The sequence below is a fragment of the Epinephelus lanceolatus genome, chromosome 18 (assembly GCF_041903045.1).
Source record: "Epinephelus lanceolatus isolate andai-2023 chromosome 18, ASM4190304v1, whole genome shotgun sequence".
Lineage (NCBI taxonomy): Eukaryota > Metazoa > Chordata > Actinopteri > Perciformes > Serranidae > Epinephelus > Epinephelus lanceolatus.
In genome coordinates, this window is record NC_135751.1 from 21383483 (window position 1) to 21410558 (window position 27076).

Sequence of the window (27076 nt, forward strand, 5' to 3'; positions counted from 1 at the left end):
GCAGCTCCATAGCCGCAGGTTGCCTACCTCTAGTCTAGAAAACATTAAAATATATTCTTATTCATAGTATTTTACCACTTGATGGCGTTTATTTTCTAAAATCTTAAAATTAAACCCCAGTAAGTTTGGGTGTCTTTGGGTAGATTTTTGAATATTGTACCCTATAATTTGAAAAGTGATATGGCCTATGAAAATCAATGGATAATCATGCAGCCAGCTTGCAAGTGTTAAAGGGTGACAGCCACATTCAGTTTTATACTGCCTGTGTCATCACGGAGGGTTTCTTTAATTTATTTACTGAGAGCATAGTTTTAAGTTTTCAAGACTACAACTCCCACAAAGCTGCTTGCCACCTTGTTAGCAGCATCTCCTGTGACACACTACATTTCCCATGATGCTTGGATATAAGAGGGGCTTGGCTTGTTGAGCGCGCGCTGTGAAGAAAACGGTTTGAAAGAAAAAATGGCGGAAAAATATTCGGCTGTGGGACATGACGGGTTTGTATTTTCTTTTTCTGTTTCTTTCACGTAGCGACAACCGACTTAACATCAAATATTGTATGTAACTTAAGTAAGAAGATATATTAAAGCGTTTATTTACGTCTCAGTTATACTCAAAGTAAATTATTGTTGTTTACTGTTGCGCTTAACAGTTACCGCACTAACGTAACTTAGCGTTAAACGTGAAAGCGAAACACTGTAGTAACTTAATTTTCTTAAACATTTTTATATATTACCGATATGTTATCAATGTGATGTTGACATATCTTATAAATAACGTTACACAAAATGTCCTTGCAGTTGCGAAAGTGTCGCCGTCGATACTCAGAATGAGGTAAGACATTTACATTTAAGCTATTGACAACACTTTTGCTAAGTCTAAGGCCATTGCTTTATCATGCTAACGTATATTGTCACTCACTTTGCTCTTTGTTTAATCTCTGTAACGTTACACCAAGATCAACTCGGAGAAACAGACAAAGAAAAGATGCCTCTCCAGAAGCCCCAGCACAGCTCCCCCAAACAAATCTCCCCGTACCTCCGTGTCACCCAGCAGACAGAAAACAGATGCAGGGGACCAACTAGCGATGCAGACAGAAAACACAGAGGGACCGTCATGTCCAACTTTCAGCCCCACTGCACGAAGGAAATCCTGGAGAAGAGCTACTATAACCCGACGCTCACTCCCTGCCCTTCCCAATCCATATCAGGGTGAGATTCTAATCAGTAAAGAATTGTCATCATGTATTTTCTTTTGTTGTTGTTGGCCTTTTGCAGTATAAATCCTTATTTATGTGTTTATTGCAGTGTTGTGCAGGAGCATCAGTGCATCTTTACCACAGCAAGAGAGGCTTGAGAAATTGATGGAGGCTTCAATGAGGGTGAGTGGTGGGGTCATTAGAGTAGAAGTAAATTTATTGTAACAGACTTTTATATGGACAGACACAGGGAGCTATTTTCATCTCACTGGTGATGGCTGATTGAGATGATATTTTTTTTCACTTGACTGAAAATATGTGGAAAGATAATAGATTTAAAAAGGAACCAGTTGGTATTCAACAAATGAATTGGGTATGCACTCTGGTACTGACATCAATTAAGTATATTTAGAAATGCCATAATTATTGGATAATAACTAGAGATATTGCACTGAAATTTAAATTTAATAGATATAAAATCAGATGTTATGGTTTTATTCAGGAGTACTTACCTTCAGAGAAAGAAAATACCATTTGAAGACATCCCTTTTGGCTTTGGGAATTGTTGCAGGCATTTTTCACTACTTTCTGACATTTTATTGACAAAACAATTAATAGAAACCATATTTGGCAGGTTAATCAATAATGAAAATAACTGTTGTTTGCAGTCCTACTAATTACCTGTGCTTTGTCTCTAGCTGGTAATAGAAAGAACTCAAGATTCCATACAGTCGGTGCCAAACACCTCACTGGAGTCTTTTCAAAAACAAGGTTAGTGCTTGCACTGCTTCATTTGGTACATATTTCATGGAGCTCTTTATTTTTATTGGATTATTGTCAAAAAAAATATTTTGTTCATGTTACTTTTTTAACTATGTTCTGTGTTTTCCTTGGTGCAGTTGAGCACATGCAGAAAGAGTGGGGTTGTTTGGCCAAAAGCATACGCGATGAGCACCAGGGTCATCAATTCCCTGCTGGAGCAGCCAGGTATTGTAGCTGTTTTTTATATTTTCAGTACTCTCCATGCATTATACAGTTTTTTAATCTGCAAATGAACATGTTATACTGCATTTATGCTTGTGTTATCTGCTTTCAGTTCTAGTGACCCAGCAGTGCAAAGAGCCATGGAAAAAGTCCAGAAAGCCATCAACAGGTATGTTGTGCTTAATATCACAATAGCACACACAAAATATTCATTCAAACTTAAAAACACAGATTGTGGGACGTACCACATGTGGTTCTGTTGTTTAACAGCCTGTGTCATGTTTTAGGCTCCAGGCTGAAAGTGAATCTTGGGAGGCACTGTTGAACAAACACCGGAGCAAAGCAAAGGAATTGGAAAGGTGAGCATGTGTACTGTTGTTGAGTTACAGTGTGTCACATATTATCTGCTCAATTGTGTTTTAATGTGTTCTTTATTATTTGTAGGAAAGTGGAGCAGGGCCAGGAGGGAGGCATATCATTAGACACTACATCTGTGGCCCAGTCGTCCCAGTACCATTTTTTACAGAGTAAACCTGACTACCACGGTCTCCTCTGTCGACAACAGCCCATGCTTCACACTATGGCAACGATTGTATGTTTGAAATTAGATTTTTACATCATTACTCAAATAACTCATAAACATGTCTACAGTAGAAGTGATTGACTCTTAGCAGAAGCTGAAATCTGTAAGGTTTTTATTACTACATCGTTCTTACATACCATCTGTATGACGGTGTATGTATAAAATGCAGAAGCTTTTTTGAAGAAAAAGGTATTTTGGCCATGAGAGTGATGAAACATAAAGCAGATGCTACTGATTTATGGGCAGCTTAAGTGCTGTCCACAAGAAAGGGAAAGAAGTGCCTGGCTCTCAGCAGTCCAAGGTGACTGTGCCAATAAATTAATACATTCACATTCAACCAATCTCATTTAAAAGTCACAATTGAGGTAGATTTGAGATAAAATAAACACATAAAGCACAACATCTGTACTTCTTTGCTCTGTATTCTGTAGTTCCATTGTAGCAACAAGTTCAATGGTTTTGAAGTGCTGAGTCCTTCAAGAAAACATTATTTTCTGCCAAAGAAAAGGTCTGTTTCCATGTAATACCTTTTTGGTTTTGTTCTCGGTGTAGCTTGGTTGAAAAAAAAAAAGTATGTCAAACAATTCTGTGCTCAGATCAAAGTTTAGCAACATCTGAATCCAAGTATTACAGTACAGGTACAGGGTTGTTTCCTTTAGTTGTCAAAATACATATTTTTCCTTTTTCCTTTAGTGTTATTTATCAATCAAGATTGTTTTGGCACTAGTTGCCAGTGTTGGAAACATGTAGCTTCTTTCCAATATTATCTCCAAATAGAACTAGATGGCACTTGGCTTGTGGTGCTCGGAGTGCCAAAAAATATGTTTGAAAAACTCAACAGCAGTGTCTTTCCAGAAATCATGACCCATTTACTCAAGGTAATCCACAGAGCTTGTTGTGAGCAGTTTCATGTAGGAACTATTTTCTTTCTACAGAACTACACCCGCCAACTGTATCACTGTGCAGAGGGAAACATGCACCTAGCACCACTGAGCTAGGTAACGTTACATAGTCAACATTTCTACTGATGTTTACTGAGGGGGTTGCCAGTAATGTCTACGTCTTGTGGTGCCATCTGCACGAGTCAGTTGTACATGAGTAGATGCATGCTTACCTCTGCACAGTGATCTGGTTCGCAGGTGTGGTTTGGTAAAAGAAAATAGTTCCTATATAAAACTGCTTAAAACAAGGCTTGTAGATTATGTCGAGGAGCTGGATCATGATTTCTGGAAAGAGACATTGCTGTTAAGTTTTTCAAATGTATTTTTTTTTCCTCTCTTTTGCTGCTTTGAACATCCTAAGCCCAGTGCCATCTAGTGTCATTATATTCAAGAGAAGCTTATACCTCCAACACTTGGCAACACACACCAAAACAATCTAGACTGATAAGTAGCACTACAGGTAGGAGGAGAAATATGTATGTTTGATTTTGGGGTGAACTGTCCCTTCAAGTATAGTGACTACAGCTCAAATATGATATAAATATAATACAATAACTTACTCTTTTTTCATGTGTAGATGGACACACAGACTAAGATGGTTAGAAAGCTTCTGTCCATCAAGGAGCAGTCACAGTTGCTAGTGAAAGAGACCAGTGGCCGACTGGGTAAAGACTTTATTTGTCTCTCATCTTTTCTGTGGAATAATTCTATGGAATCAACAATGATTTGGCCATTTAACATTTAATCTGGTTACTCTTTCCTTCCAGCCGCAGAAGCAGGATTCCAGGATCTTTCCCCCGACCCCATCAAGAACCTCCTGGCAGCACCTTTATCCTCCGCAACTACATAGTCACTCAGGCATGAGGCAAGCACAAGCAATCAATCATCTGATGGACCATGACTCTATATGACTTGTATATGAAGCTCATATATGATTATTTTCTGGTAATTTTGCTGTTAATGTGATTTGGGAAAATATAATGTCTTTACTCCGCCTTTGTTGTCTCTTGTTATTGGATAAAGTAATGTGTTCTGTGTCAAATAAAACCACTTCCATCAGCAGCAGGACTGGTGGTAGAGGTAGTCCATATGTTTGACCAGCAGGTGGCAGTGGCTGGCTATACAATATTATGAAAGGCTTGGTAAATTCCCAGAGTGGATTTTTCTGTTAGGCCTTAATTAAGTATTCTTACCTGTAAAACCTGGAACTGTCAAGACTACACTGTCAGGAATTAAGAGGAAGGCAGATGTTTAAGAAAACAGTGAGAACTTTATGCAAAATTAGGATATTGGTTGGTCATACAATAAACGAGCGTTTGGAAACTAAACTGAATTTGATTAAAAAAAATAGTTTAAAATTAAGTCATTGGTGGCATTTTAAGTGGTCTGCTTACCATTGTTTTATTAATCTGAAAAGCAGCAATGTGAAGAGTAGCTGAACCATGCTGGTGTATGTAGTGTCATTTTCAAAAAGCATCATGAATCCTGTGAAGACATGTACCACTTTTTCCAATTAAATTTGACTTGTGCAACAGTAAAGCATTAAATATAAAGATCATTGAACACAGATGGATTATGCTCTACAGTTTACCTATAGTCTATTTACAGTCCTTTTAACATGCTCATCCTCAAGCATTTACTCTCTTTTTGGTGCTGCATCTATTTCACTTCATCAGTGTCCCCTGACCATTCAGGAGGAGGCCCCTCCCCCCACAGTGACTCACCCCCATCTCTTGCATTTGGCTGGGTCACTGATGCAGAACGAAGCTTTGACATTGTACCAGTCAGTCAAAGCTTTGTTCGCTATCACTCCCTATCTCCTGGACCCATTCACTCATTAATGCTCAGAGTTAATTTTGATGATTGCAGCAAGCAGAAAACAGCTTTTGCCCATTGCCAACAATAAATAAAGAGTGAATGACTTCCTGTGTGCTGCAGTTATGATCTCCTACATGGTGTATGCTCAATTTTCCTTGTGATTGTATTCAAGGGAGTGACTGGGGAGCGTAGGGACAAACAGAGGGAAGACAAGCGGGGTTGTGACCGTGAGAGTTGTGAGTAAGGGAGGATGGTGCACAGCGGGAGAGATCGATTCTTATTTAGATGAAAATGAGCCTTGATGCTTGTGGGGTGAGAGGAGGGCAGCTTTAGCATCCAAATGAATAGAAGTTTCACAGAAATGATCCTTAAATGAATCACCGACAATAAAACGTATAAAGAAGTTTACAAAGCCGCTGACAGTCTTTTTACTTTCGAGGAAGGCCTCTCTTGACAGTGAGGCTGACTTTGGGGTTAGATGATCACCCCTGCAGTTACTCACTTACAAATGTATGGTAAACTGTCGCTTTAAACAGCCTCAGTGACCTGAGTAAATGGCAGGTTAGAAGTTATTCTTGAAGTGTTTGATTTGGATGTAGTGCATATTTGGATAAAGGAGCCTTGGGTGTGACCAAGCTTTGGGCTCCTTATGTGTAGACTATTATTAGAAAGAAAAGGAGGGTCCTTTTTGCTATTATATATATTAATATTTTATACTTACATGCATCAGATTGAAGGTTTGGTTGTGGTAGTGCTAACCTTTCAGAGGGTTAAAATTCTCTGCTTGGTATAACCCACAAGAATCCTGAATTGTGACTTGTACTATATGCACATGCAATGAACAATTACTGTTTAGGTTTGCTGTATTCTCTATTCTTGTTGTCTCTAACTTTAGATTGATTAGCTACAGATTGTAGTAGATGGATGTGTGGAGAGTCAGCATAAACCACTGCCAGTTTGGTCCTACTCCCTCATGCACACCCATCATCTCTTCTCAGTACAGCAAGGCTGGCTGCAGCTCTCCTCCACATCCATTCAGCCAGCCATTCGTCTTGGAAAGCTGTCTCTCTGATCTGAGTGATAAACTACAGCAGAATTGCCCAGTTTGCAAAAAACAAGGACACTTGTTTTCAATCTGTGCTGTCAACATTTTCATACTGAAAACTGATGGGATGTTTCATTCATCTGGGGGTTTAGGATAGAATCATATTCTGAGGTCGGGTGTTTTGCTTTGAGATTGAAAATTGCTCCCGAAATTGCCACAATTTGGCCCCACACAGATGGATATCAGTGCACTGACTTTTAGGCACAACTTATGAAATGACACTGACTCCCAGAGACTAAATCAGTTTCAATACTCCTTTTTTGCTATTCAACACACTTACTTGTGAGTGAGGACAGGTTGTTGTAGCTTGTTAGGTTCATACACATCTTTGTGTGTAATATCAGAGAGGCTCTAACACCATTTTATTACTGTGTTAACATGTGCAGCTTGTTATAAGCTCACATATCACACCATCCCTTCTGTGCATGTATACAAGCATTCATTTTAAAGTTTTGCTCAGAAAGCATTTTGTTAATTGGGTGATCTCGCCTTATATTAATGAAGGAAATGGCTTGAACCAATTATAATAGGACAAGCAGTGGTGATGACGTAAGGGGCTATCCATTTGTAAAGGCAGCACTTGAAGAGAATCTTGTCACCTGGAGGAATAATACAGTTATAGTACATGGGATGTTGTGGTGTAATATTTCTATATGATGCATTGTTACTAATATAACACCAGCTAATGTGGAAATTAATCTATATTAGCTTTTCTATATAGTAGTCTACCGATTAACCCACCCGCAAGCTCTCGCTCCGTGGTGCTACGAGTTCAATGGTCAACGCGACGCACACTGCTCGCGCAGCCCAGAACGTCCCACATACTCGCGCGACATCAACAACAATGGCAAATCGTAGTCTGTTTTGGTAGGATATTTCTGATTGGAGCGAGACAGCCCGACAGCTCAGCCGCTGTGTTCACGTCTTATTTCTTCTTTTAAATCGGCGAGTTTTATTTCCCGGACGAGAGTGGTCGTCTGTCGTTACATTTTCCGTTTTTAATTTTTTATTTCGAAAATGTGCGAGGCGCTGTTGGCAAGCTCACACAGTCTGTGCATGTGTGTCCCTGCTGCTTTTCTGCTGGGCTACGGCTACTAACCTAGCTGCTTTTCACTCGGTGGTTAGCTAACGTTAGCCTGGCCGCGTTTATTAACTTGAGGAGGGGAAAACACAAGCGAATGTAAAGCGAGCTTGTGCTATCTGTTTCGCGTTCACAGCCGTTAACTATTTTCCAACCGTTGCTGTCGGCTACGGTAAGAAGTGTTGTATGATTTGTCGTAGAAGATACTTTGCTGGCTAGCTAACAGGCTAGCTATTTGTGTGTATTCTTCGACTGAGGAAAACGGCGAGTTTTCTTTGAAAGTATGGATGACCAGACCAGGATGCTGACGGGTCTCACCGGACTCGCTGGACTAGCACAAGCCGATGTCGGTGACCCAGACTCGGTCAGGAAACAGCAGTCCCTCGGTCAACCTCAGCAAGACATAGGGGATATCCTACAGCAAATAATGGCCATCACCGACGAAAGCCTGGACGAAGCACAGGCCAGGTAAGACAAGCGAAGAGCCATTTTCCACACATGATAGCTAAGCTAAAGTGCGCTGTATGTGTTTTATTTCTGCTTTAGGGCTTAGTCTTTTCTCTGAAACGATCACATAAATTGAGGTAATGCTTAATTGCATCATTGATGCAACTTCACGTTTGATTGTAATCCGCTGCTAAACCAATACATTATGGTACAGAATAACTTGAACACCCACATTACAGTGCTGTTGTAGTTTGAAAGGAGGGTCTTTGTTACTTCAAATCGTGCTTTATTGTGTACTGTAGTTTGTAAACATGCTCACTTGGTTGAAAAGGGGCGATAACGTTAATCCTGTGTGGTTTATCAATGAAGTGTTAAATTAAAAAGTTTGAATTCCCTGTTGAGTCTGTGACAATGGTTGCCGTGCAAAATGCACACAACCACTTGCCAAACACTGAAGCTGTATTTGTGATGCATGGATCTCTCGGTTTAAAAAATAGTTTAGGCCACAGTAGTGCATCTTTAATGCTTTCATTAACCCCTGCATACAGTAAACAATTCCTACATATTTCATGAGTTTTTGTTATCTCCCCATTGGCTCACAGGACCATATCCATTTAGTGACGCAAATATCCTTTTTACATCAACTAATAAAACTACCAAGAAGTGCGTCAACAACACACAAAAGCCCCTTTCTTAAGATAGTGCATGCTTTAAGTTGCTGGAGTCAGAGCTATCTGAGTATAAACTAGGCATTCTGGTCATGTTGCCAAAGCTTTCACATATCACTAATCAGACCATGGCAAATTAGATTTGCCTAATTATAACAACATATATCAGGGATGCCGCTCCACGTCAAATGGGTGTCGATAACATTAGTCATTGAAATGCAAATGAGCTGATACATTAAGGTAAGGATTATTCAGTTGTCCCACGTATCAGCCCAGTGCTGCCTGTGATGACAGCAATCCTTCATTCATATGACTCGTCACTTAATGTTTGTGTTAGAGGTGTTTTACGTAGCATTATTGTAGATAGTATGCGCGGCAGTGAGCCACTGACCCGCACTCATTTGCCATGTGGCTCAAGGAGCATAAGGTCAGTTTCAGATGAAGCGTCAGTATTTCAACAATAGACAACCGTCCACTGCAAGACCGTGGCCACAGTGTGATGTGTCATTAGCTAGTGATTTTCCACCCAACATTTGACCACCTGGTTCTCTTAATTAATTCACTCCTCTTTCACTCCCTCCCTCCCTGGTGTTCATCCTTTTCATTGTGTGCTGGGTGCAATCAATTCTCCTATAATGTGTACGCGAGTGCAGCTGTCCGCAAATCGAGTTTCTATTAATGAGATGGTGGTGAGGGGGAGGGATGATGCTATACCAGCAGCCTATGAACACTGGGATATTACCTTTTCTTCAGTAGAAGTTTGAGGACTCAATCAGGCCTTATTTCATAGACAAATGCAAATATTTTTCCTTTGGAATATTTCTTGCAGTCTAGTTTTCCTTCTCCCAAACCTTTTTTTGTTATGAATTGTAAAGACCATTTACTAAAGGTTGTACTGTAGTGAATAGAATAATGTAAATTTCAAATATTATGGTTTAAAGGGCCAATTATAGTGTAGGAAATCAAGTAGCTGGCCTATTATTAGATGTTAACAGGCTATTCTGAAAAACTAATTAAAGGTGTGGCTGCTTCGGAAGTGCCAGAGGTGTCCTTGCTGTATGCTTGTATTGATCCAAACTCCCACTCAGAGCATGTCCTCCTCATGCCATTTATGTGCAGGATTAATACTAAAAAGAATGCAGCCTACTGGCAGTTCAGTGGACTTGATTGAAATTGTGAGGCCCATACAGCTCAAATCCTCGCTGCTGTCATGTGCATAGTATGTATGTGATCATTAAAGGCAATTCTGATAATGAAATATTCATCCACTGGACAGTATATGTTTAGCATTAGCCGACAGAGTAGCTTGCGCTAAGTGCTGAATCGTTAGGCTCAGGTTTACTTCAGGTAAAAGGACAAAACATAATGGTACCACATGTAGTCTGTAATAACAAATAGGTTTAAGATATAGCGGTAGGTATGACTTACATTGTACAGTTTTTATCAACATCATACTTAACTCTGATCAAGTTTGTCACCCACACATCAATCTTTCCCTCAGTCATGGTCTATAAATTAATTTGTCGTGGCTCACATGTGAGCATGACGCCCTTGTCGTGCAGGGTGGCAGTGTGTTGGGATGGGGAGTGGTCAGGGCAGCGCAAGAACTCGGTGTTGCAGAGTACACTTCCTGCGCACCATCCACCCTCATCCTCTCACCCTGTCGCCATATGTTCAGATGCTGGCCAGAGGAATCGCCGGCGCATTGGGGTGGATCAGACGACCCCACAGAGGGAGGGAGAGCAGGGGGGGGCATGGCAGGGGGTGGCCTGCCACTCAACTTCCAGCACAGGTCAGTACAGGACCGCATGAGCACCTCCTTCTCCCCCTCCTGCTCATACCCTCCATGCTGAAGGCAGCCCTCCCCCCAACTCAATCCAGCAGTGACAGAATTGGTGGACAAAATGACATATTAATGCTAGACACACTTCTTTACATCATACTGCCTCTCAGAATACTCTCACAGAAAGGCAGTCTTTCGTCGCAGTCTAATATACAGTAGGCGCACTATTTGCTAGTCCCCATGGTCCCCTCATTAATACTGCAGTGGACATTCACAACTGGAATTGGTGTTGAGGTCAGGTGTAGCCAAATCATATTCATCTGTGGTTGTTTTCACTGTGTTGTTAGTAATGTTATTTGGAAAATGAATTATTTATTTCAGGGTGATTTTCAGGTTTTTCTTATTTCATGTTTCCCAATTCATACTCATCAATAATGGAGGCCTCATGCTGGTTTTGTTTTTGTTTTTCACCTAAACTTAAACTGTATGTTGCACTTTTCTGATAACATATTTAAGTTGTTTCCACTGAAATCTGTTTTTCCAATAAATGATGCCTGTTGTGATTTGTAAGACTCTCCATAGAACACCGATATGCCTGTGTTTTCTCTATTTATAGAACGAGTCATTAAAAATACAGGGGGTGCACAAAACTACAGAAACATTTTTACAGGATAATGCAATATTACAACAGCACTATAAACTACACACAGTCATTGTAGAGTAAAATAAAACACCTCTGACAGTAATAATGGAACATTATGAGCTACACTGTTGTAGCATGCTTGTAGTGCATGCTTAGTTACATGTCTTTGTTATTTGTGCCTTTCAAACCTATTTCAGTATGAAAAACATTACTTTTAAAATGTGGTGCTGTGCGTACTCAGCACTCCCTCTCCCTGTCGGTACAGTAGTTAACGTTGGAGACAAGTCATTTAGGGTCGTATTAGGAATGGGGCTTTGCCACAGCATTCCAGTTTTCTAAATTTTAATACACATGTAAGCTGTATGGGTGTGTGTGGGTGCATGGATGTGTATTAGCAGGAAATTTTGTTGCTGAGGTGTTCTGATTTGATTATGGTGAACTGTAGAAGTTTTGCCCTTTCTCCTTTAATTGCTATTAGCCTGTTTGGCAATAAAGAGAACGTCTCTGATTAAATTAAAATTGCAACTTAATCCTAATCCTCTCTATCAACTCACCATCTTCTTTCATGAAACAAGTCTTTCTGTAAGAGGTAGAAATTAGATTACTGTGTATTAACTCTGGAATCTGGTGCTCAGTAATGATGACCTTGAGGTTTGGCATCATTACCTGCCCCACAGTGCAAAGCATCCAAATGACAACATTACTCTTGCTAGTTCAGATTGACGCATCAGGGATGTTTCTGCACTGACAATGGCATTTGACAATTTAAAATGCCTTTAAACAACATGGCTCTGTCCTGCTGTGTTGCACTACACTCTTGAAATGCTGTATGCATAATACATACAGCTCCTCTACCTGTTTTATGGGGGAGGACATGGAATGACTTGAGATGGAGGTCTGTTTATCGTAATCCTCCTCGATCTCTCCCTCTCTTATTCCCTCTTCTCTCTTACAGGAAGCATGCCCTGAACTGTCACAGAATGAAGCCAGCCCTCTTCAGCGTTCTCTGTGAGATCAAAGAGAAGACGGGTGAGTTTCTACTTCACTCGTTCTCTTTGTGTTCTTCAGTCTGCACAGGTTGTAACCTAGTGTTGAGATGCAGTGTGCCTTTGTTCCAGTTCCCCTGGCTCCAAGTTTCCTTTTTAACGGCCTCTATTGATTGGATATTGGTTGAATGAGTTGCAGAACTGAGGTAGCTGCATGTGTTGTACATGCTTTGGTTCAGAATCATTCTAAATATGCACTGCTGTTTTTTTTTAGTTTTGGCCCAGTAATTATAGAAACTTAACCTATTTTTGGCTGCTGTCCAGACTTCACACTGACCAGCTGAAACTAATCTTAGTGGATCGGTGCGTTTGAAACCTGAGTCAGACCGTAGAACTTGCTGCAGAACATGCTAACAACTCTGACTACACATGCTTTTTTATCAGCTTGCCATTTTGTTCTCCATTTTGACCTGGAGCCCCTGAATGCAGAAATACACCCTGCTTGGTTTGGCATTTATGCATTCCTGTCAGTTTCAATCTCGGATGATGAAGAGTCAATGACAAAATGTATGAATGATACAACCAACAGGCTCTTACAATTAGCTGAATGTCACAGCAGTATTTACTATGATAAAGCAGGGTAGTAAAGCCCCGCTGCTACCACTACCAGAAAGTATCACTTCCAAATTCTTAGATTATAAAATCAACCCTGATCTCGACAGAAAGTTCATGCACAGCTCGTTGACAGCAGGCAGATATGAAAAACTCCACAGGGGTTATTGTTTTACAGTCACACTGTTATGCTATTTCAGTACAAAGAGATGCTCTATTCTCCCACACTGTTAAAACAGCTACACCACACAGTGTAGGGTAATTGTGTATTGGGAATACATTGATATGCATATCAATGCAGTACCGACATCCAACACAACATGCAAAGCAACAAGAAAGTGCTCTGACACTGTCTTAACAAATAATGTTGTATTTCATATACACGTGATCTGATGGAAATTATTGCCTATGTAAATATCTCAGATTTGCTCTTACTCATACAATTATTCAGTAAGTAAACATGCTGCTTATTCTCATCTTGTTAGCTATTCGAGTCAGCTATCTGACAGATTCTAGTGTGGTTCAAAGGCGCAGGCCGGGGATGGATGGCAGATTGATGGTTATGGTAGTGTAAATGGGGTGCGTTTTTGAATCCTCTCCCTCTACCACCCTCTCTCTCTCTCTCTCTCTCTCTCTCTCTCTCTCTCTCTCTCCGTTCTTGTCTTTCTGTGTGCTTTGCTCTCTTTCACTTGCCTTGTGTATCTTCTAACAGCAAACCTCTCTTGTTCAAATACAATTTGAAAATGCTGCACTGCTGCCTGTTGTGGTCCTCTGTCAATAATGTATTATTGCTCTCCAGTGATTGGACAAAAGTAAAGGCTGGGCTTGAGTGAGTGGGGCAGGGTACACTGTTTCCCAGGCAACCAGTGGTCTTATTTACCCTAATGCCATTCACTTTGATTTTCACATTTAGTCTCCCAGCAAACTAGAGAGATGGTCTGTGAGTGCTCTTACAGTAAGCCGAGCAGAAAAACAGACAAGGCATTGAGGTAGGTTAACAATAGATTCACGCTTGAGGTGAATATGCCAACCATGAGATATAGAGATCTTTGGCTTTGCCTGTACTCTGCTGGCCATCTGCCACGCAGTGCCCTCCTAACTGCACTGTGTACCTGCTTTGGCATTTCTCTGCTACTCCATCAGACCCCCCTGCAGGCCCCATTATGTGCCTCTGGAATGTGAATTGACTTCTCTTCAGTGCATCTTGTGGAAGACCCAATCAGTAGTCCTCTAGTATCTCCACAGATTTTCTGCAGTCTTTTTTCAATAACAAACATGCACTTGTGTCGGCGCGTCCACATACACACTCTGTCTCTCTTGCGCACACACGCACACACTGAACAAGGATAAAAGCAAACTCGGTCTTGGGTCTACTCCTACTGCCTCGGTCTTGTCCTCTCCCCCTCCCTCCCTCTGCCTCGCTCCCATTCTTGAAAGAGAAGACTTGCTCTGAACTCGGGGCTTTGATATGGTAATGTAATGGTGGTGGTGGAGGAGGGGAGGTGGGGTGTGGGGGATGGGAGGTGAATTCCTCTGAGTGCTGCAGTTGGTTAGATTGTTTTCATTGTAAAGGAAATGTTCTGCGCAAATGCCAGTGCCCCCCACCTCCCCACTGCCACCACCCCAAATCACCCCCTATTTTACAACAGTGCCTGCGTTGTCCTGAGTTCTCATATTAAACATGACCTCCATCTGCGTGAAATTTGATTCTTGTTAATACTTTATTAAAGATACACTCCAAAAAAGAAATTAAAGCACTTGGAGAGAGACGGGAAATGATCAAAGTTGAGAGCCAGTGGCTTTGCTTCAACTCAGTTCTGTTCTCCCTCGCTCTCATGGGTATTTGCTGTAAAAATAGCTCTTGGTGCAATGGGACAGCTTATGCCAAAATCTCTCACAAGCCACTGCAGCTACTCTCAGAAGTTTTTCATTTAGTTTGGGCATGTTTGTGGCATTTCTCCTTACTTTTATGCATTCCTCGTGCTTCACACATGACAACATTGAATCTGTCACTCACTCTGTTCTGTCATCCTGCTCGAGTCCCTCTCTTCAAGCCTGAACATTCCTGGTTGTTTATTTTTGGACAGGTTTTAAATGAAAATAAAAATAGTTTTTGAAGTGGAATTAAAGCTATACGTTTTTTTTTAGCTAAGAGATGGCAAAGTGTATTTTGAATCTCTTTCTCCTCCCCCTCACTTGGACAAGTTCACACCCCAACACTTGCCACTCATCTTGATAAGCTGTCTGATAAACAACTCTGTGGGATAATGCTGGTAGTTGGCTGTGTAGAAATACTGGCAAACTGGCAGGCATCCTAACTATTTAAGACTATAATGGCCAGCTCTGCGTTGCCTCTTACCGTTAAAAGTTAATGAACCAGTCACCATTGTTATGATATGCATATACGTACCTGCACACCACCACTCTTATGAGCCATGTATCCCTCAGCAGCAACAGTGAGGGTTTAACAGCAAGGACATCCTGATGGCCTGTAGCCAGTGTGATGTTAACTTGAGCCAGTTGATTGCTCTGTTAGGTGCCCAGTTGTGCCAGTTTCCTAACAATGTGTCTGGGTATTTTCTGTCTGCCTCTGCCACAGGCCCACTCCCTTCTCTCTGTGCATTATCTGACCAGCCTCTGAGTCCATCAGATAGTTTTAATAGAGCACATGCTTTGCCTGATCCTTTAAATAATGAGGAAACCATTAGGATGAAAATGAAGATCAGTCCTGTAATGTTTGTTTAATTTGACAGTGATGTTTACCTACACTGGATGGAAATGTCTTATTTTTCTAAACACCTACAAGCACCAGCATTTCATAGTTGATGCCTGCCAGCAGAGCCAGCAGCACTTAGCTAGTATGTTGGCAAAGCGGCTAGCTGACAGCCCATCATCACATCCTATTAATGTTTTGACAAGATGGATGAATGGTGAGATTTAGCCAACTCCACGAACTTGCTCTCTGGTTTATGTTTTTCACTGCTATCCCTGGTTAATATAAAAGCTTCTACTGTTTAGTTATGTTATCTTATCAATAAATTGAAATACATATTGTAAAATTGAATGAATATGAATTAGACTATGTGATGAAGAAAATATGGCTGTCTTATTGACAGTCCAGAGTTGTACAATCCTACTTCAAAGGAGTATAAACCACCATGCAGCTTCTTGGCGTTTAATAAGCCTTCAAAGTGGTTCATATTTTATCTACTCTGTAACCTGTGACAACACACACACACACACACACATACACACCAGTGCAGCCCCTTGTTTTTAGGAGTGCAGGCTTTATCAGAATGTGTCCTTGTATTATTTTCTGTTTGCCTATAACCTTCTACACAACATTCAGGGTAACCAAACTGTTAAACAATTTATGTTAAAGGACCAGGGTGTAGGATGTATTGGGAAAAGTGGTATATAACAAACATAACTGTTTTCATTAGTTTATAATAACCTAAATTGTTGTTTTCATTATCTTAGAATGAGCTGTTTATATCTACGTATAGGGGGTCGTTTCATATAATCTGCCATTTTGTTCTTAAGTAGTACAGAACGAACAAACCAAACACTGGCTCTAGATAGTGTTCTGCAACCTCATCTCGAGAAAACACAAAATCTTACATATTGGATCTTTTAATCAGCTTATTGGGGTCATAATAATAAAGCTTTATTGCAGACACAGGTCCATATAACACAACATACAGTATCTACAGTAATTAGGAATGTACACAACTAGTCGACTTGTCGCTACCCTCACTAGTCAACACCAGAAATACTAGTTGATTAAACTTATTATTGGATTATAATTATATTAATGTAGACATTCACATTATATATTAATGTAATTTGCAGTGAAATGTTTTCCTACTAAAATGTTGCCATATAAAAACAAGCATCTATTAGTTACTAATGTTAACAACGTTAGTTTACAAAAACAAAATAATAGGAAAAACAAAGAAGACAGTGGCCTGCGAGCCCTGCTTCACAGGTACGACGGTGGAAAGTGCAACAGTGATGACATCTTGTCAAAAAATCAGTATGGTTTGGCATTTTTAGTGAGTTTTTCTCATGTACAGTGTTCACTTATTTTAGCAGCATTTAAATGTGAGTATAAGTTTAAACTTCCATTTAAACGTCAGGGAAAGCAGTTGTTAGTCATTCCTAGTTGTAATGTTTTTACAAACCATGTAAGTTCCTTAACCAAATATTGCCTCACCTAGGCATTCAAAAGCTACCTACATACCATTTGAGCAACATAACAGCCCCAATTACATGTTAATTGAATTACAGCATGATTGTAGTTGTAAAAACACTGAAACAAAACACTGCTTAAATTCACACATAGTTGCCAGGTGTTAATTCACAGCCAGAATAAACACTTAGCATTTTCAAGCCTTTAGAGAGCTAATTTAAATTTGTATATCTTGATTTTAGAGGCCATGCTTGAAAGTTGACAGCAAAACATCACACACCTGTGTTATCCAGTTGGAGGCTCTCAGTTTTTGTTGGGGGAAAAAACCCAATCAGCCCCACATGATTGATCTAGATGTTTGTATTCCACTGACTTTGACAGACTACAGTACATGAAGTCTAGTGAATCACATGCCTCATTAAAGCAACTTAATTATTATTAGTTTTCAAAGAGCCCAATTTGGAACAGAGCCATAAAATTTTATGAGTTGTTAGGAACCTGTGGGAAGTCTTTTATTATATTTTTATGAGGGGAAGCATACATTGCCTTTTAAGCCACAAGCAGTAACAAGATAAAAATAGTTTGAGGTAGAAATGTGACCTATGTGAAGCCACCAAACCGGCATTGTCAGTTTTACTATCACATGGGTTTAAAACAAGAATAGGCCACCCACCTTTGTACAGCCACAACAACTTTTCACTTGGTCAGACCCTCTGGTTTTCTATTTTAAAGATACAGATTTATATTTACACTCGCTATGTATTGGTGCTGGATTATCTCATTGGCTTTTCAGGATCCTCTCTTGTGTTTTGTGGTGTCCTGCCACTCAATCGCTTTTTTTTTTCTTCTTTCCCTGGCTCCTTTGCAGAAGAGAACGAAAAAAGATAGTGTGTGTTGGGGGGGGGGGGGTGGGGGGGTGGGTGCAGGAGCGATACAGGGAGATTGATGAGGCAGTAAGAGCAGGAGTAATTACTCGGTGTCCATTCCCCAAGCCAGATTGGCAGACGGCTAATATCACACAGACCCCTGGCCCTGACAGACACACCACCACCCCCCACCACCCAACTCAAAGTGGGGAGGCAGAGCACCCCAACCTTCAGCCTAGGCCTAATGGTGTGTGGGCCAACTGATTTCCTCATGTGGTATTATTCCTGTAGGAACTGGGCCTCTGGATATTGACAGGGGGAACTGCTGTCTGGGGTGTGTTGTAGGATGGGAACAGCTCAGTGGAACTGTTCACCTTCAAGACTGCTGCAACATGATTTTGGCCATGATGAAGAGCAGTGATTTGGCTGTGCTGTCACTCAGTATTTCACAGGGATCAGGGTAGCTGGATATGGACAACCGAGTGTAAAAATCACTAAATCTCTAATGGTTGACAAGCATTGTGTTGTGAATTGCATTATAGCAGGACAGATCTAGGACTTTGGTGTGATGTAATTTGTGAAGAATGATTTACACTTTGACACAAGGACAGTTGGAATAGGAGACGGGTCAGAGTTAATTAAGCATTTGCTTATTTGCCTGATAGTTGAAACTGGTGACGGGTCTTTTGAGAAAAGCTGAAATTAAACCGTAAATTAATTAAATATATTTCTGCCATATTTTTAATTAGGGTTACTTACTAAATTAAGGGCAGAAAATGAAACTTAGCAACACTCAGGACGTGCGCACACACATACTGGTGACAGACAGCACTGAAATTTAATTGGCCACAGTGACACGATATGTAAGGCACCGTGTTTTTGCACACTTTGGATCCACGAAAATTCCCATCAATTCATGCCTAGCAACAAGAAACCAGGAAATATTGAGTGACCCATCAGCATTGGTCAGGGATCACCCACAGGGCCGACTCCTACCTCTTCATCTCATCTGCCCTCCCTCTCAGCATGTCCATGCCTCTCACACTGCTTTTAGGCTTTGCTCTTAAAAGAAGCCGGCGTCTCTTTAATTAAAGATATGTAAATGTGGTCTCAGCTGGATTGCATTAGTTTGGTGGCGGTGGGGTGGGAGAGTGTCGGAGCCTGGCTCCTAATCCTGACTAATTAAGGATTAATTACAATTGATGGGAGCCTTCCACCCCTCTGCAGTAGTGCACGTTGCTGTCCCAGACAGTATGTTTGTATATTTCACACCATGTCATAAATGCAGGGGAGAGATGGAAACATCAGGGCTAGTGGGGGGGGGGGGGGGGTATAGCAGCCACCCCGAGATTAGCAGCATGCATTGGGTAATTACAGATACTAGGAGGCCAGTGCTCCTTTTAATCTTGTGGCGCTCTTCATCGGTATAGATGGATGATGATGTACTAGCACTTTTTGTTAATCCAGAATAAAACCATATTCTGGGAGGATGATTGGTTTATTTTTCCCTCAGTTTGTAAGATGTGTATTCATTTATGTGTGTACTGGTTGCAAAGCCAATTTAGGGAACCCTCCTGTAAAACCACTGGTAAATTGTTATCCTGACCAGCCAGACATATTATAGACACAGAGATCTCATCCCTTACTAAGCTGGTACATCGGACCTGTGCAGACTAACCATGTAGCCTCAGCTCTCTCTGGCACCATCTGACTGTGTCATAATGCTTGTTCACTTGTTATAAATGGGCACTGCTCTTCTGATCTATCGCTTAATTGCCATCTAATTTGCATAACAGTGCAAATTAACGACCTCTCAAATGAGCGTTCATTTTTCACAAAGTCTTTAGGAGCTCCTTAAGAGTCTGTGCTAATGAGCACAGGAGGCAGCTGGCCTGATGAGAGTTGACTGGGGGAAGATCCTAGCAGTGCTTTAACAAGCCTCCTGCTTAGGTGCTCTTCGTCATCCTCCTCTTCCTCCTGTGACATTTCAGGTTCTTTCTTCCATGTCTCTTCGTTTTTCTCTGTGTGCAGAACTGTACTAGACTGGGGGTATCATGTAGGAGATGTAGTTACTGGTGCTCAGCAGTGTTTAATAAACCCTTGAAACACCATTTGTTGGGCAATATTAACACCAAAATATTTTCATGAAAAAGATCTTGTATCGCTCAGTCACCTAAAATAACACCTCAGTGTGCGGTCCGTTACCAGTTAGGCTCGCAGCATGCTCCACATTGAATCATTTTTTCTCACATTACTGAACACAAGCTATGAGCAATTGCCAGTGTACTCACCACAACTCGAGGCCTGTTTAATGCTGTCCACGCTACCTGGATAAGTTTGGGAGTCACAGGCTGGTTAGCCTGCCCACACTTTTGTGACTGAAGCCTAATGTTGTGCTTCTTTTTGGTCAAGCCCAACGGTAAATGCACAAAATATGACTTTCTGACGTTTGTCTTATACTATATCAGTCTTATTCAAGGTGATTTATTTTAAGTTTTAATTGGTATTTTCAATATTGATATGTCAACTAAAACTGTGTTATAAGGAATGTATTATGTACTGATTTTAATAGCTTGTGCACCCATTTGCGAAGGTGGCTAATAATTTGTATCCTCTGGGTTACATTTAAAGGGACTGCATTAATATGATTGCTAGGCTTGAGATGATAACTGGTGTGTGTGTGTGTATTGTCCCAAAATTAAATGCACAATAATAATAATTACACAATATTATTGTCATTTTAAGACATTTTACACCACGGGCATAATGACAGTATATTGGCATAGTAACAAAAGCACATCCTTTCAAGAGCAGTGGACTTTTAATTCAACCAGAAATGACCGTAAAATGTGTCTTAGCTTTGTTTTTTTCTGTTCTTTCAGCTTAGGCAATGAGAAAAAAACGCTCAGGCACTATGCCCATGTCTTATAGTCAAATAACGGAAACATTTTCTGCAGTTTATTCTGGCATTGTGTTGGCTAAAATTTAGGTGACATTTTTATGCAACACAGTGGACAATATCTTATCATACATGAACTGAGATATAGACATGGCTGACCATGTTAAGTTGATAATGAAATTATAGTGAAAGGCCTAATGATTGCTATCTAGTTTAACTGTCAGTGTTCTCAAGCTTTAATACAGTTTTTATTTGCTGATCAGTTTTTTACAGGCTTTTTTACTTTACTGGGATGGCTATCAGGAATGTATTTTCAATAATTTGCCAAATGCATGCATATAAATTGTAGACGTAAGGAAAAGACATTGCAGCTCCCTTTTTGCCCTGTTTCTGTTCAGATTAAGTGACAACACAAATTGATCTATCCCTCATTAGTGTGTGTGTGTGTGTGTGTGTGTGTGTTTGTGTATGACCATTCAAGGGGGGGTACACATAGTCATCGCTCGAGTGTCCAAGCCTCTCTCTTTAGTTAATTAAGGGCTGATTAATGATGTGTTGGACTGAAGTGTTGTGTTTGGCCAAGGTGTGAGTTCTCCAATTCACACCTTAATCAGACCACACTGTGTTTGCTCTGAATGCTTACCTCTCCGTGTGTGTGTGTGTTTGTGTTTTTGTGTGTGTGTGTGTGTGTGTCATAGTGGGGGGCTGCGTGCAACAGGACTCTTGTGGACTACCCAAACAGATGCTGATTAGCGTGAGCTGCTTAAAGTAGGAATAGACATATGGATTAGGCTCATTAAGTTGACTGCACTCCACAAATAAAACACCATTTTAGAAGAATGGGGTACACACACATTTTATGTTGAATTTTCAGTAGAAATTTAGCTTCTCCCAAAATCCATTTGGCAAAAAGCCCATCAGGGAAATTATTCATTTTTAATGCCATATTCTACAACTCGCCCAAGGCAAGATTTTATTCACCCAAGCAACCCATATTCCACCGAAATGGCCTGGTAAATCAAAATACTATATGCACAGAGGAACTTGTTTGAGAAAGTCGACATTAATCAATTGTTACAGCATATGATTTTGTAAAGAAAGTGCCACTGGCATCAAGGCTGCTACTTAGATTGCTAAAGACTGCTATCATGATATGAGCACGTGATTTTACATTAACAGACTTAACTTTGTGACTAAGTGGACATAATGAATGTAAAGTTTGTATTTCAGTGCATGGATTTAAAGGTCAAGGACTGTGATGAAACTGCTCTCTCTTATCTCCAAAGCCACTCATCACTGTTTTCTGCATAGCGAAAGGCAAGCTGATCCAACATGAGAATTTAGAAAAATATAATTCAGATAAGGTCTGGTCTAGGAGTGGGCGATCTGGCCAATATCCTTTATCACGGAAATGTTATCACAGTAATTGTTCTGTAGGTTAAATTAAGATATGGTTTGAATAACCACACCATATTTTATCACACTGATTATCTTTGTCTTTTATTTGGAGCTTCCATACAAACAAAAAAACAGTGGCCTAACATTAAAAGTTCTTGAGAACAACAGAACAATTCTCCTCCATGTCTGCCCAAAATTATATTACCCTGTGAGGCAGCTGGATTTAAGAGATTATGCAACAGATCACATGAGAACCCAGCCCCAATTTGCTACATAGCCTGCCCTGAATAGCTCCAGACATAAAAATGATATTGCCAAATCTCTACTGGTGGATACATTTCTTCTAGGGATGTCACAAGAGCCAGTACTTTGGTGTTTAGTTGATGCCTAAATTCTGAAATTGTGGCAGCGCTTGTTAGTCTCCAGTACCTTCGATAGCCAGATCCCTTTGGCATATTTGGCACTTTAGTTTCGGGGGGTCATCTTTGTAAATTTTGAAACTATTCTAGATGCTTGGCTATTTTTGACATACAGCTAGCGTATCTGTAAGCCTGTCATGGGTGGTCAGACAATTGGAGTCACAAGACTTACTAAGTTTGAATGTCCTTGTCTGAGAATAATTAATAATTAATGGCAATGTATAATGAATTATGTTGGATTTCTATTTCTTAATTTAGGGACTATTTGGGATTTTGAAGGGAAAATGGAGAGTTAGAATACTTATTTGGATATCAATTACCATGGCAATGATTCAAGCTTCGAAGCACTCAGGTCAGCCCTTGTACCAGGGATGCAACTCTTTCGGACATGATGGGGCAGCATGGGGCTGAGCCTCTATTCTGTGCTGTGCGCTGCATGTTAAGCTTTTTCTGGTTGCCTCAAGATAAAAATTGTTTAACCTTGGGTGAAATGCTGCACACTTCACTGTCACCCAGCCATCAAATTACAGTGGAGGAGGGGCAGGATTAATTTTATTTTAAATGTTCTTAATGTTGGAGTTAGTAGCCCCTTGTACACTGCCTGTTCGTCGTGGGAATACCGTGCTGTTATGTTGCCTCATCATTCTGTATACAAGTTACGATTAGAGATGTGGGGACAGAGTGGTCTTACCTTTAAGCCACCACAGGAGGCAGTAATAGCACTGAAACAGTGTCTGTTTAAAAAGAACAGCTTGCAAGACGGGATCATGGGCAGCATGGGTGTGACCTTATGACAACATGTTATGCTTGCGACCCACTGCGGGTGATCTAAAAAGAAGCAGTTAGTGGCTAACTCGAAGAAGAACAGCGGCTGTTAATGGCTGCAAGTTCGGAAAACATTTGTTGAGCTCCTCACCCATCGTGCAGAGGATGAGATCAGCATCCATATAACAGGAAAGGTAAATGATTGTTATTGACAAATTAATATCACTGTTGTATAGAAACTGCTGCTGACGTGTCAGTTTTATGTCACACAAGAGGCTGACGCTGTTAGATTACATGTCACGCCTGTCGCACCTCTTGATTCTGGAATGAAATGATGACGCCGCTGTTTGGTTCTGTTTGAAAATGCAAAGGAGGCATGAAGAAGGGACTTTGTTGTGGCCCTACATAGGATTTTTTGTTTTGTTTTCGTTCTTGTTTTTAACCAAGGTATTAGATTGGGTATTGAGAATTGTTGAATTTCACTGGTATTGGTATGGACTACTATATTTTTGGTATTGACACATACCTTATTTCGACTCTTGCCCTGTAGGCTATATACAGTCATATTGTCCAACACTAGCCTGGTCATGTTTGGGTTTTGTAACACTTCTGCTTAAGGTACCCCAAAATTTGAATCTAGAGCCGTATTTCATGGAACCAAATTCAACCATGCGGGTTTTAAGTAACTCTCTTCAGTGCCATGCATGGTACAGGGAGAGGTTTATTCTGTTTAAGAGTGAAAATCTGAAAGAGTAGTTTAAATAGGCAGATTTTCCTAAGCTACATTTGTATTGCCCAGGCACTATTTTACATCCTGCAAACAGTTTTAATCCTCATGCAAGGTTTTACCTATCATAGCTCCAGAGCTCCAGTCGAGATTTGTTTTTGAGCGGTAGATTTGCATATTCATGTAGCATATTTTCATTGTGAAAAGCATCTTTCTATGGCCCATTCTCTTTATCTGAATTCTCTGTCTGTAATGAAAGGAAAAACTGATGTTTTCACAGTCCTATCTTTTCACTCTTTCTGGCTCGCTCGCTCTCTGGCACGTCTGTACTCTGGATTCTGTATATTTCTTTAGCCTCTCTCTCCGTCTCCCTCTCTGTGTCTCTTCCTCTCTCGCACACATATCTTCTCCTGTGACTCCTTTTTTCAATTCTCCTTGGTTCTCCTTCTACCCTCTCTCTCCTTACCTTTTTTTCCCCTTTTTTTCCTTCTCTATCCTTCCCTCTCTCTCCCGCTCCCTTGCTCTCTCCCAGTGAAAGGCTGAGAATACCCAAGGGAGCTGATGCAATTAAAATGCTAATCCTGTCTGTCTACAGAGAGAGGGAGAGGGGGGGCTGACAGCATGAGGGATTGCGGCTCACATGGAGAACTCGACTGAAATGGAGAACAGAGGGAGGGAGGGGGGGCACTCGGGGAGGTGGGTGGGGGTGCGCTGAAAGGGAGAGGGGGGAGGGGATGTGTGTTGGGGGGAGACAGAGTGAAAAAGGGGATGCTAGCGAGGGAAAAGACAGACAAGGATAAAGCTTGTGTTGTGAGCTGAGCAATGATATACTGACTGCGTTTAAGTCTTATCTATTCCTATGTGTGGAAGGCATTACAGTTAATGTACAGCACTACACTATTGGATAGGTTGTTCACCCTTACCTGCACCACTTCATATATTGTGTGTTGTGTCTGCACAGTGCACCGTTTCTACATTGGCTGTGCAGAAATGAGAATGATTATGTATGCAGTGAAAGCCCAGCTGGATACCCTGAATATTTCATAGTATGTGTTGCTCGCTCCGTCTCTCAATGCCACACAGCCCAGCTAGGGTGGTAACGTGTGTATAATGGTGTGATTTCTAAGAGCTGTGGATGCAGGCTGTGGGCCTTTAGTTGTCTTCCTATTTTTAAAAAAGGGGAATTTAAGTATCATTACTTACAGCGCTCTTGAGTTTTCGTCCCTCAGTAGCAGAACCAGCCCAGCGGCGATGTCAGGAGCTAGTTGATCAAAAGGAAACGCTGCTTAGATTTTGGCAAAGCAGCCAGCCAGCTTTCAGACCTGTAGATTTTTATTATTGTTTGTACCGCTCAGGATTAGCATGGTAGTTTTGTGAGTGGGAGATGTTTGGACTCTCTTTTTTTACCTGTGTCTATGTCATATGGTCTTTTTCTGTGCAGTATCTTAACTCATCTCAGCAGCTGCTATAATACCACTAGGCCACTAGACTGTGCATGAGTGCAATTGTGGGTAATCACAGCTTAATTGGAGTAATTAGGGGAATGTAGGGGCATTAGGCTACAGCTGGGGGCCATAATGAGGAGTGGGGGCAAAAGGGAGGGGGAGAGGTGAGAAGCTTCAAGAGCCACAGTTGCCCTCTTCACTGTAGGTCAGTTGTACTTCTCAGTGGATGGACAGTGAAGATCTGCCCCACACATGACTACGTACAGTCTGAAATGTACGTGGTGGGATGGCCTAAATTTTGACAGCGCGCACAAAACTTTAACTGCCATCCGAGCGTAGACACAGCATCTAAATAGTCAAGTAGATTCAACAGGTACAGAACAAATACCTCTGGTGCTTGATCAATATATTAGCTATAGGTTTACCGACAAGGAAGTGCAGAGATCGTTGGTGAATGGCTGAAAGCAAGGAAAAAGAGGAGGGAAAGAGATGGGCGAATCAGGGTCATTAGTTCAGGCGGCTGGGTCTGCTGCATTCCTGAGCCCTGAGATGGGGGAGCAGCGGAGCAGGAATGTGCCTTGGAGAGAGAAGAGACCTAAGCAGAGGGAAAGAAAAAGGCAAGAAGGAACAAGAAAAAAAGGGGAGGGAAAGTTGGACGCTCTGCTACAAGAGGCCTTAAATGGTGGAACAGACTCATTTATCAAATGAAGTTTGAAAAAGCAAAAACTCATCTGCTTCATAGCACTTGGAAACTTTAAGCAAAACTGTTTTTGTCCTCATTTCTTTCTTCTTTCTTTCTCTTTGACAACAACATAAAGAATCACAAGATTGTAGGAGTTGTGCTAACAAGAGAGGCTGTGAATGAGTGAGTTCTTGCACCCCTTAACCTCTGATGATGAGCTTTGACTAACTAGCGTAATCCTTAAGGAGGACAAACGCCTAACCCAGTTTCCACTGGGATTAATCTTGTCATACATATTGTTAGCGTCTGTGTTCTGCAGAATCCTGTCTGGTTTCAACACTATTTTAATTGGCTTTTACCTCCTTCATTTAGTCTCCCGTTAATTAGATAAACATAAATGTGGACCCAGTAGTTTCTTAATATATGACTGAACCAGTATTTCACTATTCACATTTTAACATTTTTGCACTGGTCTCCATGAGTGACAAAACTTTTCACGGTACAATGACCATCTGAATTCTCACAGTAAGTGGTAATACACAATTATTATTAATAATTATAAGATTTCTCTTGGTTGAACAAATGCTTTATCACATGAAAATATGTGTAAAATGACTGACAGGTAGTCAAGGAGTAAAGGAGACGCGCACATGCAGGTAATATTCTCCATCTGATTTCATTTTTTCCAAAGATTAGCAAATGTACATGATGTGAAAAATATCAATTTTCACACCATGGTATATGGTTTCATGGTATACTGCTGCAACCCCAGTCCATATGAGTTTACAAATGCTGCATCAACAACTTACCCTCTTTTGTAATGAAGATATATAT

General features: G+C 40.8%; 2 protein-coding genes across 5 annotated transcripts in view; both read left to right on the top strand.

Annotated features, from left to right (window-relative positions):
- Positions 1–397: 397 nt before the first annotated feature.
- Positions 398–4702, top strand: dsn1 (DSN1 component of MIS12 kinetochore complex). Its single transcript, XM_033644920.2, has 11 exons — positions 398–497; positions 801–834; positions 959–1211; positions 1308–1381; positions 1897–1969; positions 2098–2185; positions 2295–2351; positions 2470–2541; positions 2627–2774; positions 4284–4371; positions 4474–4702. The coding sequence occupies exons 1-11, from the start codon at positions 463–465 to the stop codon at positions 4554–4556; spliced, it is 1005 nt and encodes a 334-aa protein (XP_033500811.1). The 5' UTR covers positions 398–462; the 3' UTR covers positions 4557–4702.
- Positions 4703–7248: 2546 nt separating this feature from the next.
- pbx4 (pre-B-cell leukemia transcription factor 4) overlaps positions 7249–27076 on the top strand; it is a 32265-nt gene continuing 12437 nt past the window's right edge. Inside the window, exons 1-3 of one of the 4 annotated variants that reach the window (XM_033644914.2) lie at positions 7251–8178; positions 10504–10617; positions 12207–12280. In XM_033644914.2, the coding sequence (XP_033500805.1) occupies positions 7994–8178; positions 10504–10617; positions 12207–12280 (373 nt within the window). In that variant the 5' untranslated portion in view covers positions 7251–7993. Of the gene's footprint in view, positions 8179–10503; positions 10618–12206; positions 12281–27076 lie in introns of all 4 variants that reach the window. The other 3 variants (XM_033644913.2, XM_033644916.2, XM_033644915.2) reach the window with 3 other exon arrangements.

Coding starts and splice junctions, on each gene's coding strand:
- dsn1 (XM_033644920.2), top strand. CDS start 463: ATGGCGGAAAAATATTCGGCTGTGGGACATGACGG. Junction 498..800: donor TCGGCTGTGGGACATGACGG/GTTTGTATTTTC, acceptor ATGTCCTTGCAG/TTGCGAAAGTGTCGCCGTCG. Junction 2,186..2,294: donor TTCCCTGCTGGAGCAGCCAG/GTATTGTAGCTG, acceptor ATCTGCTTTCAG/TTCTAGTGACCCAGCAGTGC.